Source organism: Mytilus trossulus, chromosome 12 (genome assembly GCF_036588685.1).
Source record: "Mytilus trossulus isolate FHL-02 chromosome 12, PNRI_Mtr1.1.1.hap1, whole genome shotgun sequence".
NCBI classification, from domain to species: domain Eukaryota; kingdom Metazoa; phylum Mollusca; class Bivalvia; order Mytilida; family Mytilidae; genus Mytilus; species Mytilus trossulus.
Window position 1 is genome coordinate 55,013,986 of NC_086384.1, and position 13,333 is coordinate 55,027,318.

The 13,333-nt window shown below is 32.9% G+C and overlaps 1 protein-coding gene and 1 long non-coding RNA gene across 2 annotated transcripts; both read left to right on the top strand.

The window, feature by feature from the left end:
* Positions 1 to 1,920: 1,920 nt before the first annotated feature.
* Positions 1,921 to 3,785, top strand: LOC134692871 (uncharacterized). The gene is made up of 2 exons (XR_010102286.1): positions 1,921 to 3,616; positions 3,659 to 3,785. It is a non-coding gene; the product is annotated as an uncharacterized LOC134692871 (long non-coding RNA).
* A 6,191-nt stretch (positions 3,786 to 9,976) lies between these two features.
* LOC134692872 (uncharacterized) lies at positions 9,977 to 12,806 on the top strand. The gene is made up of 2 exons (XM_063553487.1): positions 9,977 to 10,121; positions 11,706 to 12,806. Exon 2 carries the CDS (start codon positions 11,742 to 11,744, stop codon positions 12,789 to 12,791), a length of 1,050 nt encoding a protein of 349 aa, XP_063409557.1. The 5' UTR covers positions 9,977 to 10,121; positions 11,706 to 11,741; the 3' UTR covers positions 12,792 to 12,806.
* Positions 12,807 to 13,333: the final 527 nt, after the last annotated feature.

Here is a 13,333-nt window from a genome sequence, read left to right on the forward strand (position 1 = left end):
AGCCAAAGAGTGTGTGGACTTTAAAAAGTGATGGTGTTTTGACACTTCAAGCACCCAAACCTGTAAGTACAGCACCAAATCTGGATCAAATTAAATCAATATTAGCTCAAGTAGGTACAACAAGTACTGCATCTACTACAACTGGGACTAATACATCTGCAGCTAATGTTAAGTCAGATAAACGTAATGTCAGTGTTTTGTCTCCTTTGAATGATAAAAGTGCTGTGAATGCAAGCTCAAATGAAACCGCTACAACTGCAAAATCAGCAGATACATCCTCTGAGAAATCAAAAATAGCGCCACCAAGGTCAGAATTTCCATCATTACTTGCTAAAGTTGACAATGTTAAATCAAGCACTGTGACCATGGGACTTTCAACTCCAGCAGAAGTGGCATCTGCTGTACCATTGTCTTCTGGGGCGTCCTCTACCGCTAACTCTTCCAATGCACCTCGTTCTGTGCCAATAATAACCTTTTCTATGTCTAGTGTCGTCTCCGGTCACACCAGTGTCCAACACGAGCGAGACCGAGCAGAAACAATAGCAGCCTATACCACTCTAACTAAACTAAACAACACCTCAAATCTGCCTTCAATTTCACATACCAATTCTGTGGTGAAATCTACATCGAGCTCAGGAAATCAGAATGTAAGATTGTCGAATGTTTATAAAACTACAACAAATTATGATGCTCCAAGCTTGAAATTTACATCTGTGGGACAATCTAAACAGTCCAACGATTCCCAAATAGAGGTTGTACCTCATAGACAAAGTAAAGGTGAGACACACGTAGAAGTCATACCACATCGGAAACATAAGGACTTTTTTGACAGAGGCAGTTGATACGATTGTAATGTCTTGTAGTTCTGATATTTATATGACAATTTGTAATCTCAGAAGTTATTTTTTAGATCAGTCAGACATTGGTTAAAATAAATTATCTATGTTTTTGAAAACAAGAGGTGCTTTCTCCGTCTCATTGCAGGGTGATAGCCATGAGATGACATGTAAAAGAGAAACTCCTCTTGTTTGAAAGATTATAGATGATATTTTATACTTATTTTCCCTTAGGCAATATCAATATTTTAAGTTTATTACTTAGTCTATTCTAACAGCTTGTTACCTTGTCCATTCTCACTTCACTGGACTGGGAAAAACCCATCTCAGTCAAGAAGCCTTGGGTCGGCATACAATCACACAGAAATATCTAAAGAATTTTTGTTCAAAGCAATGAAAGTATAAAAAATATTTCTTACAAAAATTTATATATTATTTGCAGCTGGTCAGAAAAATCAAAGACACGCAAATGCAAAGTAACAACTTAAGACCTTGTAATGATTGAAGATTTATAAGACTAATTTGTACTTCTTAAAGCAGACTCTTTTAAAGTCAAATGTACAATTGATAAATGTCCAGAATAGTCTGCTTTTGTAAAGTAAAAATTGACAAAGAAATTAGAAGATTCTAGAAGACTTGACAAATTTCAATATTCATTCTTAGATCCACAATATTACTGCGTTTGCTGTACAAATATATCAATCGAATGGTCCATTAAAGTCCAGTATATTTCTTTTAAATTTATTTAGACAGTGTTGAATATTTCCATTCAATAAAAATGTTTTTGCATATATTACATGTCAATTTTTATTCCAATTATTGCATTTCATTTTATTAAAATGTAACTTTTTTGCGAGTGTTAAGTTCCAATTTAAATCTTTATCCAAGCCTAAAAGTATTATCTTCATTGGGTTGCATCTCATAGCATTAATTTAAGTGCTATTTTAAAGTACTTGCATTGAAAATTAGAATTTTTAAAGTTTTTTTTTTGGGGGGGGGGGGGGGGGTTGAAGGTATGTGAATAAGTGTATTGAGATGCAACTGTTAGGGGTACATGGTCAATGTAGTTACATAGATTGGAGTTTCAAAATATAAAAAAAGTTAAAAAATCAGAACACCAATTTTTTTTTAACCATGAAATGTTATTGGGTGCTTTTTCAGCATATGAATAATGTTACCTCAATTAGGTCTGCATTATAAATTAAAAATGCAGCTCAGTTTGACATGGAGATGTTGACATATCAGGAAGTAGTGTTGAATGGTTTCTGTAGCATTAGAGATGTTTGTAAAAGTATCATTTTTTAACTGTATCCCTTCAATGTACCACCACTATTTTTTGTTCATTTAATGTACAATTGTATTTATTTATTGTGGATGCCAATTTTAATCCTTAGCCTACTGTTGTCTATAAGCATTATTTTTCCATTCAGAGCTTCCTTCTTTATGCCAGTTTACTAATAAACTTTAATGTAGATATAGTCTTGCATAAATAAGTTTGTCACTTTACACTCGTCTGACATACTAAATTATAATCCTGATACCTTTGATAACTATTTCATACCACATCTTCTTTTTATATTTACTATGAAGTTATAGTCAAATTTCTCAACACTTAATAGACATGCTCATTATAATTAGAAGACTTTTATATGTTTGCAAAATATAGATTTCAACCCAGATTTTACAAATCCTTAAACTTGATAATATAATTCTGTAATTTGGGCTTCATTTCTCCTAAAGAAACCTGATACATTCTTGCAGAAAACATTTTTTCTAAAATTTAATTACATGTTTATGAACAGAAAATGCATAATAAGTTTTAATATATGGATAGATGCATAAGTTTTGAATATTTGAAATAAGAACATCGTCTTATGAGGTTGTTTTATATACAAATTTTAAGTTATAAGTTAAAATAATATTCTTATGCATAGATTGTAAGGGATTTACAAAAATATGCTTTATACAGAAATAAGCACGATATGTATGTATTTAAAATGACGTTTCATTCACCATAAAATTCTTTTAGCTTTTGAAATCTAGTCTTATGTTTTTTTTTTAAATAGAATTTAATGTTTTAACACATAAGCAATAGTGTAGAAAGTAGAAAGAAACTAGCTATAGGTTTGTAAACCATAGAAATGTTAAGATTAATTATTATAATAAAAAAATAATCTGCTATTGAATATTTTTCCATTGATTATTTCATAATAGAGAATTGAAATCCCAACCTCTACTTTATACTTTTAAGAGATAGTCAAATTTTGCACAACTTCTAGCTTAAGACAACGTAGTTGAGATATATATTTATGACTTATTTTTAACAGCATATGATTTGCTTTGCTTTGCTCAATTATTGTTAAGAGCCATATTTTTATTATTCTTTATTTTCATCTATAGCTAATAGATAGCTTAATTATTACTTTTATTCTATATATAAATTAATCTGAACATTGTTTCCATTTGTTGCTACATTGAATGTGTACAAATGGGTTAACTATTTCACTAGGTGTTATTACAAACTATTTAACTTGTCTTTCTGTATTATTTAGCCAAATACAAACTGTGATATATATATTTAATGTGATTGTAGATTATTACTTTGTTGATGTCTGACATATTGACTGTAGAATTATGGGATATATTAATAGGTGCCTGCCATATTGGCTGTGGACACCTGGTATATATTATTAGGTGTCTGCCATATTGACTGTGGACACCTGGGATATATTATAAGGTGTCTGCCATATTGACTGTGGACACCTGTGATATATTGTTAGGTGTCTACCATATTGACTTGGACACCTGGGATATATTAATAGGTGTCTGCCATTTTGACTGTGGACACCTGGGATATTCTGACTATAATGTGTGGATGTAGAAAATACTTGTTTGTTAATGTTGTTTACTGTATAATTTGTATTTCAGTACAATAAATTATTAAAACAATTATTTGTGTTTCTCCTTGAATATGTGGCATGCAGAGAACTATAAGGAAACCCATTAAACCATTTAGTTGAGGACCCTTGTAGTTGTTTATTCAGTGATTGCTTTGGAATGTGATAAAATATTATTTTACTTTTGTTGGTTTCATGATGACTAGACTGATTTGAGTGCATGGTGTTCACTGTTGTGGCCAGGATACTTGTCAGAGTTTAACTCATATTTTTTGTATGTCGAGTATGTAGTATTTTAGCAAACAAAAATGGCAAAAATAGGTCAGCTTAGTGTGGGGATTTTGCTAGATCTGTTGTCTTATGTTTATAGTACTCGCAAGCAGTGTATATTCACTTCGTCAACATGTTTACTTCTTATGAACGAAAGACATAATATTAAGAACTCGTAAGGATAAAGAATATGCTTGTTTCTTGCCTCCGTGCGAAACAAAAAGGGCAGGTAGTTAAATTTTTCTGATTATTTGCTTACATAGCCCAAAGGACGTTTTCTTATATATTGGCTCTGGTCGTCTGTTGTGCATCGTAATCTGTTGTGGTATCTTGTTCACCGAATGTTTTGGACAACCCCGTCTGCCTTATAACAATAAAGCAGATAACCTTGAAAGTATGAAGTAGGTCGGCACATTGACTTGCTCCATCCAATATAGAAATAAGAAGTGATCAAGGTAATGCACAATAGAGCCCTCATATTGTCTAATACCCAAACGAAAAAAAGACTCAAACTCTAATAATAAAGCACCACCAATTGAAGCACTGAAAAGGATAACATTTATCGAAATAAAAATCTTGATTTACATTAGAACCAAGAAAGATCAAAAGCAATCTACGAAAGCTGATTGAACCTCGAATTGACTAGCTAATGTTATAGTTCCATAATACACTTTGATAACTCAACATCATCGTCAATATTCGAGTGAACAAATGAATATTTCTAGATCATTGAAATTATGTATGGTGTGTTTTCAAGATCAGATCAAGGATAAATTACACTAAATTGACCGTTATTCTTCTTGTCCTTGGAATTCAACCGAATGAAAAGATTGAGTAAACTTGCAGCAGCCTAAATAAAAAGACTAGCAACTTCTATTTATTCTTGAATTGTTGAAGAAGTATAGTTGTCCTCTCCCGAGAGTCCTGGTATCTATGATGAGTTTAATCGCAATATTTCGGCAGCTGTAAGAGTAAATAAGGACCTGAATAATGGTTCAAGATAAACCCAATTTGAAATCAATATATAAATGCTCGACTTTAACGATGGAAAAGGTGTCGCTATGTTTTGACATTCCACATGCTGATCAAAAGTTAAAGCTGCAAAACTTATGTGTGATACGCATCACATGTTCTTGCTTGCTGAACAAAAGAGGGACGAAAGATACCAAAGGGACAGTCAAACTCGTAAATCTAAAACAAACTGACAATGCCATGGCTAAAAATGAAAAAGACAAACAGAAAACAATAGTACACATGACACAACATAGAAAACTAAAGAATAAGCAACACGAACCCCACCAAAAACTAGGGGTGAACAATTTGCTGACCTGATACATGTAGCTGACAAAATAATAAAGGGGCTCAGTATGGGTTGTTAGACCAACTTTGTTATCCTTATTTTGACTTTGATCTCGCCTAACTGTGCAATGATGATTGATGGTTCGTCGTTACAGATATAAGCACAACATTTATGTAATATTGCTACTAAAACGAATTTTACCAACAATAACACTATTCAACACTCTCACATGACCAATTAGTAAGATGACAATTTACATATGTTAATGTATTTGACGATGAGATTTCGAACTAGTGAAAATCCTCAGTGACTTGTTCTAAGAATAGTGGAAGATATTAGCAGGCAAAATCGAGGGAATTGTGCAAATGAAGATACAAGCATGAAAATTACCACAAAGCATCATTATTATATACTTTCAAAGAAACAACTGCTGGCCATTAAAAAAAATCATTTTTTTAAGATGGCCTCCGCCGTTTTCTAAAATGGCTGTTTTTTCAGTTTGAAAATACTGATTTTTTCTGGAAAACTTTTCGTTTACCTTCTTTTAGTGAAAAGCAGCTGTCAGGCTTGGTAGCTACATTCTTTACATGTGAATAATTCACTAGACATAAGTATTTGACACAAACCGGGTTTGCGCATGCGCGAAAAAATGACAAAATTCATTAAAAAATATTTTAACTATTTACTATAAAATAAGTGATTTGGGATTTTCAATGATATTATGATTTGGTTTGATAACATTTTTCAAGGTTATAACACACATGATTTAACAATTTTGCACATGCGCAAACTATTTATAGACATAATGAGTGATTTGTATGCACAACCAGGGCAAACTGGTATAAATAGTAGTTCATCTCATTACTCTAAAAAGCAAGTAAGTGTAAAATCTATGATGCCACTGTTTAAAAACAAGCCAATTCAGTTGCAATGATCAGGTATTTGATGGATAAGACGAAAAATGTGGTTAAAACGAGAACGAGAACGAGAACGAGACACGCGCATCAGATAACTCTATGTGTTTTAGCTTGAAAGGTATATATCGGCTTAAGAAAGCTAAACACAGAAATTATAATCATGTCATGCCTCTGTGACGTTCAATGATTTGATAGACTGGCGTAAGAAAATATAGTCACCTCTACCACAGTTCAATTCCTGACGTTCAATTATAAAATAAGAACTTCTTGTGAATTTGGTAGTATGCTTATTTCATTAGTCAGATTTTGTACAAACAGTCCATATAAAGCATGATACTGTATTAATTTAGGTCTTGATCATGTAACATATTCTCGATCGCGACCGACCTTCTCCGAGATATGGCTTCCCTTCTCTTAAGTCACCCACAGGTGGCAATTGATTTTGAAAATGATAATTTTACTCTACGTAAGACCAGAAAATATTTTTCTTATAACACAATTGATCAGACAAAAGCAGAATAATGCATTTATAAAGGGCGATGTGTTGTCATAGATTTAACCGAAGACCTCATTTAGACGTATTGATGGTAGCTAGACCAGAAGTCAGTAGACTATCAGATGAATTTGCAAGATCTAGTGGTTTGAGGCATTCTATAATAGATGAACGACTTAATGAACACACAAGGGTTTCTTTAAAAAGATCAAAGGCAAATAATTTGAAGATCGTTTGAAGCAAATACAAAACGAAGGAAAACCGGTTTCTTATAACCAGATTAAAAAGAACAACTCCTGTTATGTCGGTAAAATAAAACTGTAAACGTTTTTTGTAAAAAAAACAAAGCTAGAGCTATTATATATCTTTTCTAGACTTTAATTTTTTGTCGCAGTGGACAAATTGATTTGGAATATTTCTAAATCCATATAGACAAACTGCTCCTCCGTTTTTTGTCTTCGGATGTCATTTTAAACAGCATTTATCGTTGATAGAGCAGCAATGGTTAATTCCAGGCCACCTTGTAGGGAATCAATATTTGATGATTTTGCAATTGTGTTATACGGTTTTAAATAAAATCTTGCATCGATAAGTATTCAAGAGTAGATATTGTTTTAGATTTACTAAATGAATCATTGAAAGGCTAGATATGAGAAGACAAAAGTTGGGTTCTGGAGTAGTTTTCTCTATGAAGATGACAACGAAAAGAATTTTTTTAAGTGTCTTGCCGACAGAAATGCTTCTGTAGAGACTTATAAGGATACTTTCCAGCCACTCCTTGTAAGCATGGAGAAGCAGATATACGAATGTTTGTCCATGTTCGGCCTGATTATGAAAATTGTTGTAGGACGGTAATTTAAGGTAGCACCGACACAGATGTAGTAGTATTAAGAATTGCAGCACTCCAAATATATGGTGGAACAAACTGTGGATAGGTTTTGGCACGAATGAAGACTTTTGATGGCTTCCTGTACGTGATATATCAAATGCGTTTGGTCCTCGTGTAGCTACTCTTCCTTTCATTCATACATTCAGTGCATGTTACACTAAGGGAATAGGTCAGTTTTGATGACAGGAAGTATTTCAACATGTAAGGGACGTACTTATTTCTTTGCTGAAGTATAAAGACACATACAAGGACATAAAAGAAGCATTTGCTGTTAACGAGGCACGATGTAAATTTTTACCCAGGAAGCAGCGGCATTGTGATGTAGTTCCGCCTACAAGAGTGTTTTTTTTGGAGCACATCCAAAGAGCAGCGTATCAAGGAGGATAAGTTTGGGCTCAGCCTGATTTATGTACCAATTCATGAACACTGGGGTTGGATGAAAGAAAAAAATCGAGGACTTCTTTGGCTACCGTTAAAGTTGCATCCTCCTGTCGGGAACTTTTGAAATGAGGAGGCGAAAAATCCAGTTGTGTTGGTGACTGTAAATGCTACCGTTCTGTCCTTCCTTGTACGAGTTTTGTTATTGGCTACTGTCCGATAATTTTAAGATAATGAACCTGTCTTTCTAACAAAACTAGACATTTAATCTTAACAAAGAATGTGATATCACTTGTTAAGTTGATGAAAATTATAAAAAAAATACATTTTCAAAAATGCTGCCGCAATTTTGAAACCGGAAATCACTCTTTTCTGTCATTTATGTGTTGTTTTTGTATATTGTAGAAATCTATTGGAGGATTTTTTTTTAACAAAACATCCTTATCCACCTTAAGGAACTGTAATTTACGCTAAATAAAACCTTACATTGGATTATACCTATAAAACAACTTTCAAAGATTTACAACTGGATTTGACGCCATTTGCAAAATGATCGGTGGCCATCTTGAAAAAATAGAAATTTTTGATGGCCAGCACCTGATTTCTTTTATTTATCGTTTAGTCTACCTGTATACCAAATTTCATGCTTGTATTTCATGCTTGTATTTCATGCTTGTGTTATTACTTGTTAAGTTGATGAAAATTATTAAAATATTTGTTACGTATTTTGCATCTAATTTGTAACCGGAAAGCACTATTTTTCTTCAGTCATGTGTTGTTTTGTCGTACTAAGGAGCTGTTTTTAACGTTTTATCATATCTTACATTGAATTATACATAACACATCTTTCAATGATTAAAACCCTTGTAAAATTGCTTGAAAGTAAAAAAAACGAAATTTTTGACTCGTTAGCCGACCTTTTGAAACCGGAAGTCACCTTAAGTTTCATTAATGTATTGTCTAGTCGTTATTTATGAACTGTCATTTTCTTTTTGTCAAATTTAACAATGGATTTTACATATAACACACCTTTCAAAGGATTAACAAATATTGGCTAATTTGTTATGACGCCATTTTCAAAATATGTGGTGGCCATCTTGAAAAATAGATTATTTTTTCTGGCCAGCAGCGGATTTTATATAAGTATCATTTTGTTAACCTTTATACCAAGTTTCATGCTTGTATCACGATTTGCACAATTATGTCCATAATATCTCCCACTAGAAGGACCTAATAAGCAAATGAACATAAAAAAAGTAAATTGCCAATAAATCGTTTTCCAACCCGACATGACAACTTAATAAAATTGTATACTATACAAAATTGGCCTACAGAAAATAAAGAACACAGAATAATGTAATGCTAAATTCTTGAAGACGCGGAAACAAACAAAAAACTAGAAAATACAGAAATGAAGATTCCAAGAGTCTTATGAGGAATAAAAGTAGCATACTAGTTATTATTTATATTGTTCTCACAATATTCATTCTATTCACAGCCTGGACACATATTTACTACAGTTTTGACCACTCATATCCTTAACTTTTTTATGACAATTGTCAGGTTTGACATTTAATGCTGTCGTCATCAAAATATTATGCTTAAAAATAAATCAATATCCCCTTAAAAAAAACAATATCCCCTAATTAAAAATTAGCGTTGGGAATAACATAAAATATCCATATAAAGTAAGAGACTGATACTTAAAAAAAATACGATTTCATTATGAAGTAGCATTAATTATTACATAATAAAATATCCATATAAAGTAAAACTGATACTTATAGAAAACAGACAGTCACGAGAATTATTTTTTTAAAATCCTCAAAATGATTTTATGATTTCCTTTCCCATTGTTTCTCTTTTACAATATACTCTGTATTCTAAGTGTATGTTAATTTTAGATTGTGTACATAGTTTGTTTATTCATGATGATATCTAATCCTCGACTTAACATAAACACTTCAGACTCATGTATAAAATGTTTTTTTTTATTTCCCTGTTTCATAGTTAGTATAAATATCAGTTACTTTTATCAAATTTTGAATCAAGATTTCAATTATTACAGAAAGTCGATTGGTCAGAAAAAGACACAAGACAATACAAATAAATAATCAATAGCAACATAACTGAAACAAAAGGTAAGAATTTTAACTTTTCTAAAGTGATTTTTTTTAAAGTTTGTACGGGTTTGTACGGGTTCCACATGTGGAAAAGATTCTGCTTACCCTTCTAGAGTACATGCGATCATCTTAAGTTTTTGGCGGGGTTCGTGTTGCCTAGTCTTTATTTTTCGATGTTGTACTATTATTTGTCTGTTTGCCGTTTTATTTTTAGCCATGGCGTTGTCAGTATGTTTTTTCTATCTATGAGTTTGACTCTCCCTCTGGTGTATTTCGTCCCTCTCGTGTACATACACATGGAAATAATGGTAATTGTAATTACGAAAAGCTGCCTTCCAAGTTTGTCATTTTTAATTTCTGTAAACTTGAATAATGTGTACAGTTAACACAAATATTCAGCAAACACCGTAATGAAACAAGAAAGCTGATGCAGAAAATAAAAATGTCATCACTAGCCGCCATTGATTTACTCGTATACATTTTTTGCACTGATAAGGAAGTTTTGTTATTAGTCTGAAAACTCTGTTGTTTCTTATCAAGAACAATGTTAAACACGAAGCTTTAACCAGATATATCGGTCATACAATGAGAGTCATCGCTGTCAAAATTTAATAAAATAATTATTTAAAGGTTAAAAACAATATAAACCGTATTGGTAGCCAGATTTTATTTTTAACAGAACGTTGTTTCATTATGTCGTTTTGTGGTTTTCTCATATACCACATTATGATTCTTTGACAAGTTGATTCTCATTGTGTTCTTTAGCGGTCGCTAGAATTGGTCGCTAGCTTGATTGGTCGCTAGGATTGGTCGCTAGCTTGCGTCTGGTTAATTATGATTACTGATTTCTAGTGTAATACTGATTTGTCACAGGAGTTTGTGCCCATTTTTAGCTCAACTGTCTTTAAGGGTAAGTGAACGTTTTTCATCATTCATGATTTGGCGTTCGTCGATAGTGAACGTATCTTTTACAAATGTCTTCTCCTCTGAAACTAATGTGCAAAATTAAACAAACTTGTCCACAATCATCATTGAGGTATCTAATGACCCAGCCTGCCAACCAAAAATGGCCGACATGGATACAAAGTAGAAAACCGCTATACATAAATAGAGAAAATCTAACAGCGGCAAAAGTGTTATAAAATACGAGTTTTATCTCTTTCTAATTTACGCCAATACCGTTTGACAACTTTTTCTAGAATTATTGCCCTTAAATCATGAATAATACATTTTTTTAAATGGTGTTTTTAACTCAAAATTATAATAGGAGACAGAAACTTCAAACAGCAAACATGATCAACCAAACACGATCTTATACTCATTTCTGAAAGAAAGGTCGAGCTAATAATAGCTATTAAATGAATCATGTATATCATAATCAGACTACTTAAAAACTATCAATCAGTACGCATCCAACGAATTTAGCGTGGAAACGTCATAAACAATGCCACCTTGTATTCATTTATCATTATACATGTATCTTGCAGGCTTAATAATGGGTTTTTGTGTTTTTTTCGGAAACAGTAATTTGCTTATTGTTTTAGGTTATAAACGTTACATGTACTTCATGATTTTATTAAAGGATGTTATTTTTTATTGCAGGTTTACTAATTGACTAATTCATTGGAAATTGCAGTCATGCTGAGGGCGTTATCAAGAATATGTAATAAAAGTTTTCTGACAAAATTGTTCGTGTTACAAATTCTGCTGTTAAGCTTATTTGTAATAAACAAAATGACACAAACAGCTGAATCAACCCCGTCTATAAACAACTATATTCAAAGGTCAAATGTTATAGTTAACCCTGCTAGTACCCGTGGTTCCTTGGGACCAATAGATTTGATTCGAAATGATTGTGGTGAACTTTGCAACACATCTAGAAAAGGTGAACCAGGTCCTTACTTTGACCATGTTACGGCAAATATAAATTGTGAAGCTCTATTCAGAAACGAATACATAGACAGTGGACATGGATTGGCACATGCGCCAAAGGAAATTCCAAAAGAACTTATGGATGAATACACTATGAATGGTAGAGTTGGTATAAAGAAATGGTATTTTGATGAACAGTATCTAGGCAAAAAAGCGTTCACACCAATTTGGACGGAAGAAATGATAGAGAAAAACATAAAACAAGCAAAAGCGCAAACTCTTTTCAGTCCGTACGGTATTGCCGAGATAAACGCTTTGCGGGATGGGTTAAAGCATGCACCTGGAATTCAAGATGGCCGAGTTCTTGTTATAGGTTCTGAACGGCCTTGGGCTGAAGCATGCGTGTTAGAAGCAGGAGCACGTGAAATCCTGACCTTGGAGTATGGAAAAATAATTTCTACGCATCCTAAAGTAAAAACCATTGTTCCGCTTGATTTCCGCATGCGGTATCTCAATAACACTTTGGGAGAATTTGATGCGGTTGTGACATTTAGTTCAGTGGAACATTCTGGCCTCGGTAGATACGGCGACGCCCTCAATCCATGGGGAGACATTATTGCAATAGCAAGAGCTTGGTGTGTTACAAAACCGAAAGGATCCCTAACATTAGGTGTTGAATATAAGTATGAAGGCGAATACATAGCATTTAATGCACATCGTTATTATGGCAAAATACGGTATCCATATTTAACAACAAACTGGAAACAATACTATAAAGGTATAGGAACACAACTTGTTCATGTTTTTGTTAAATAAATAGTGATAGATATGCATTCATGAACTTTTTACCTCATCGATACCAATAGCATTATATGCAGTTATCATCTTGCATCCATGATTGTAATTTTTAGCCAAAATGGTACCTCCAGTTGAGCTTTTCTCATTACTTTGCGTCCGTCGTTCTTAATCGTCGGCGTCCGTTTACTTTTACAAAAATACTTTTCTCTGAAATCACTGGGCCATTGGAACCAAACTAGGCATTTGGGTTTCAAGGTTGAAAAAATGATATATATATCATAATTTATGTGCATTTTATCCAACCTGACTCAGATTGAACTTGTTCAAAGGATTTGTGCATGCTCTAATATTACTTCATGAATTTTAGACAAACCGTGCCTTATAAATGCTAAATTTTAACTTGGTCAATATCAAAATCATTAGGAATTGAAAAACGGTGACATAAAGGATACGCAAGATTGTCGATTAGTGGGAACTTGACATTAAATAACTTGTAATTTATATCTGTTTATATAGAACTTTTAACAACTGATGGTCACAGTACTTTGATTGACCTTCAA

Coding starts and splice junctions, on each gene's coding strand:
- LOC134692872 (XM_063553487.1), top strand. CDS start 11,742: ATGCTGAGGGCGTTATCAAGAATATGTAATAAAAGTTTTCTGACAAAA.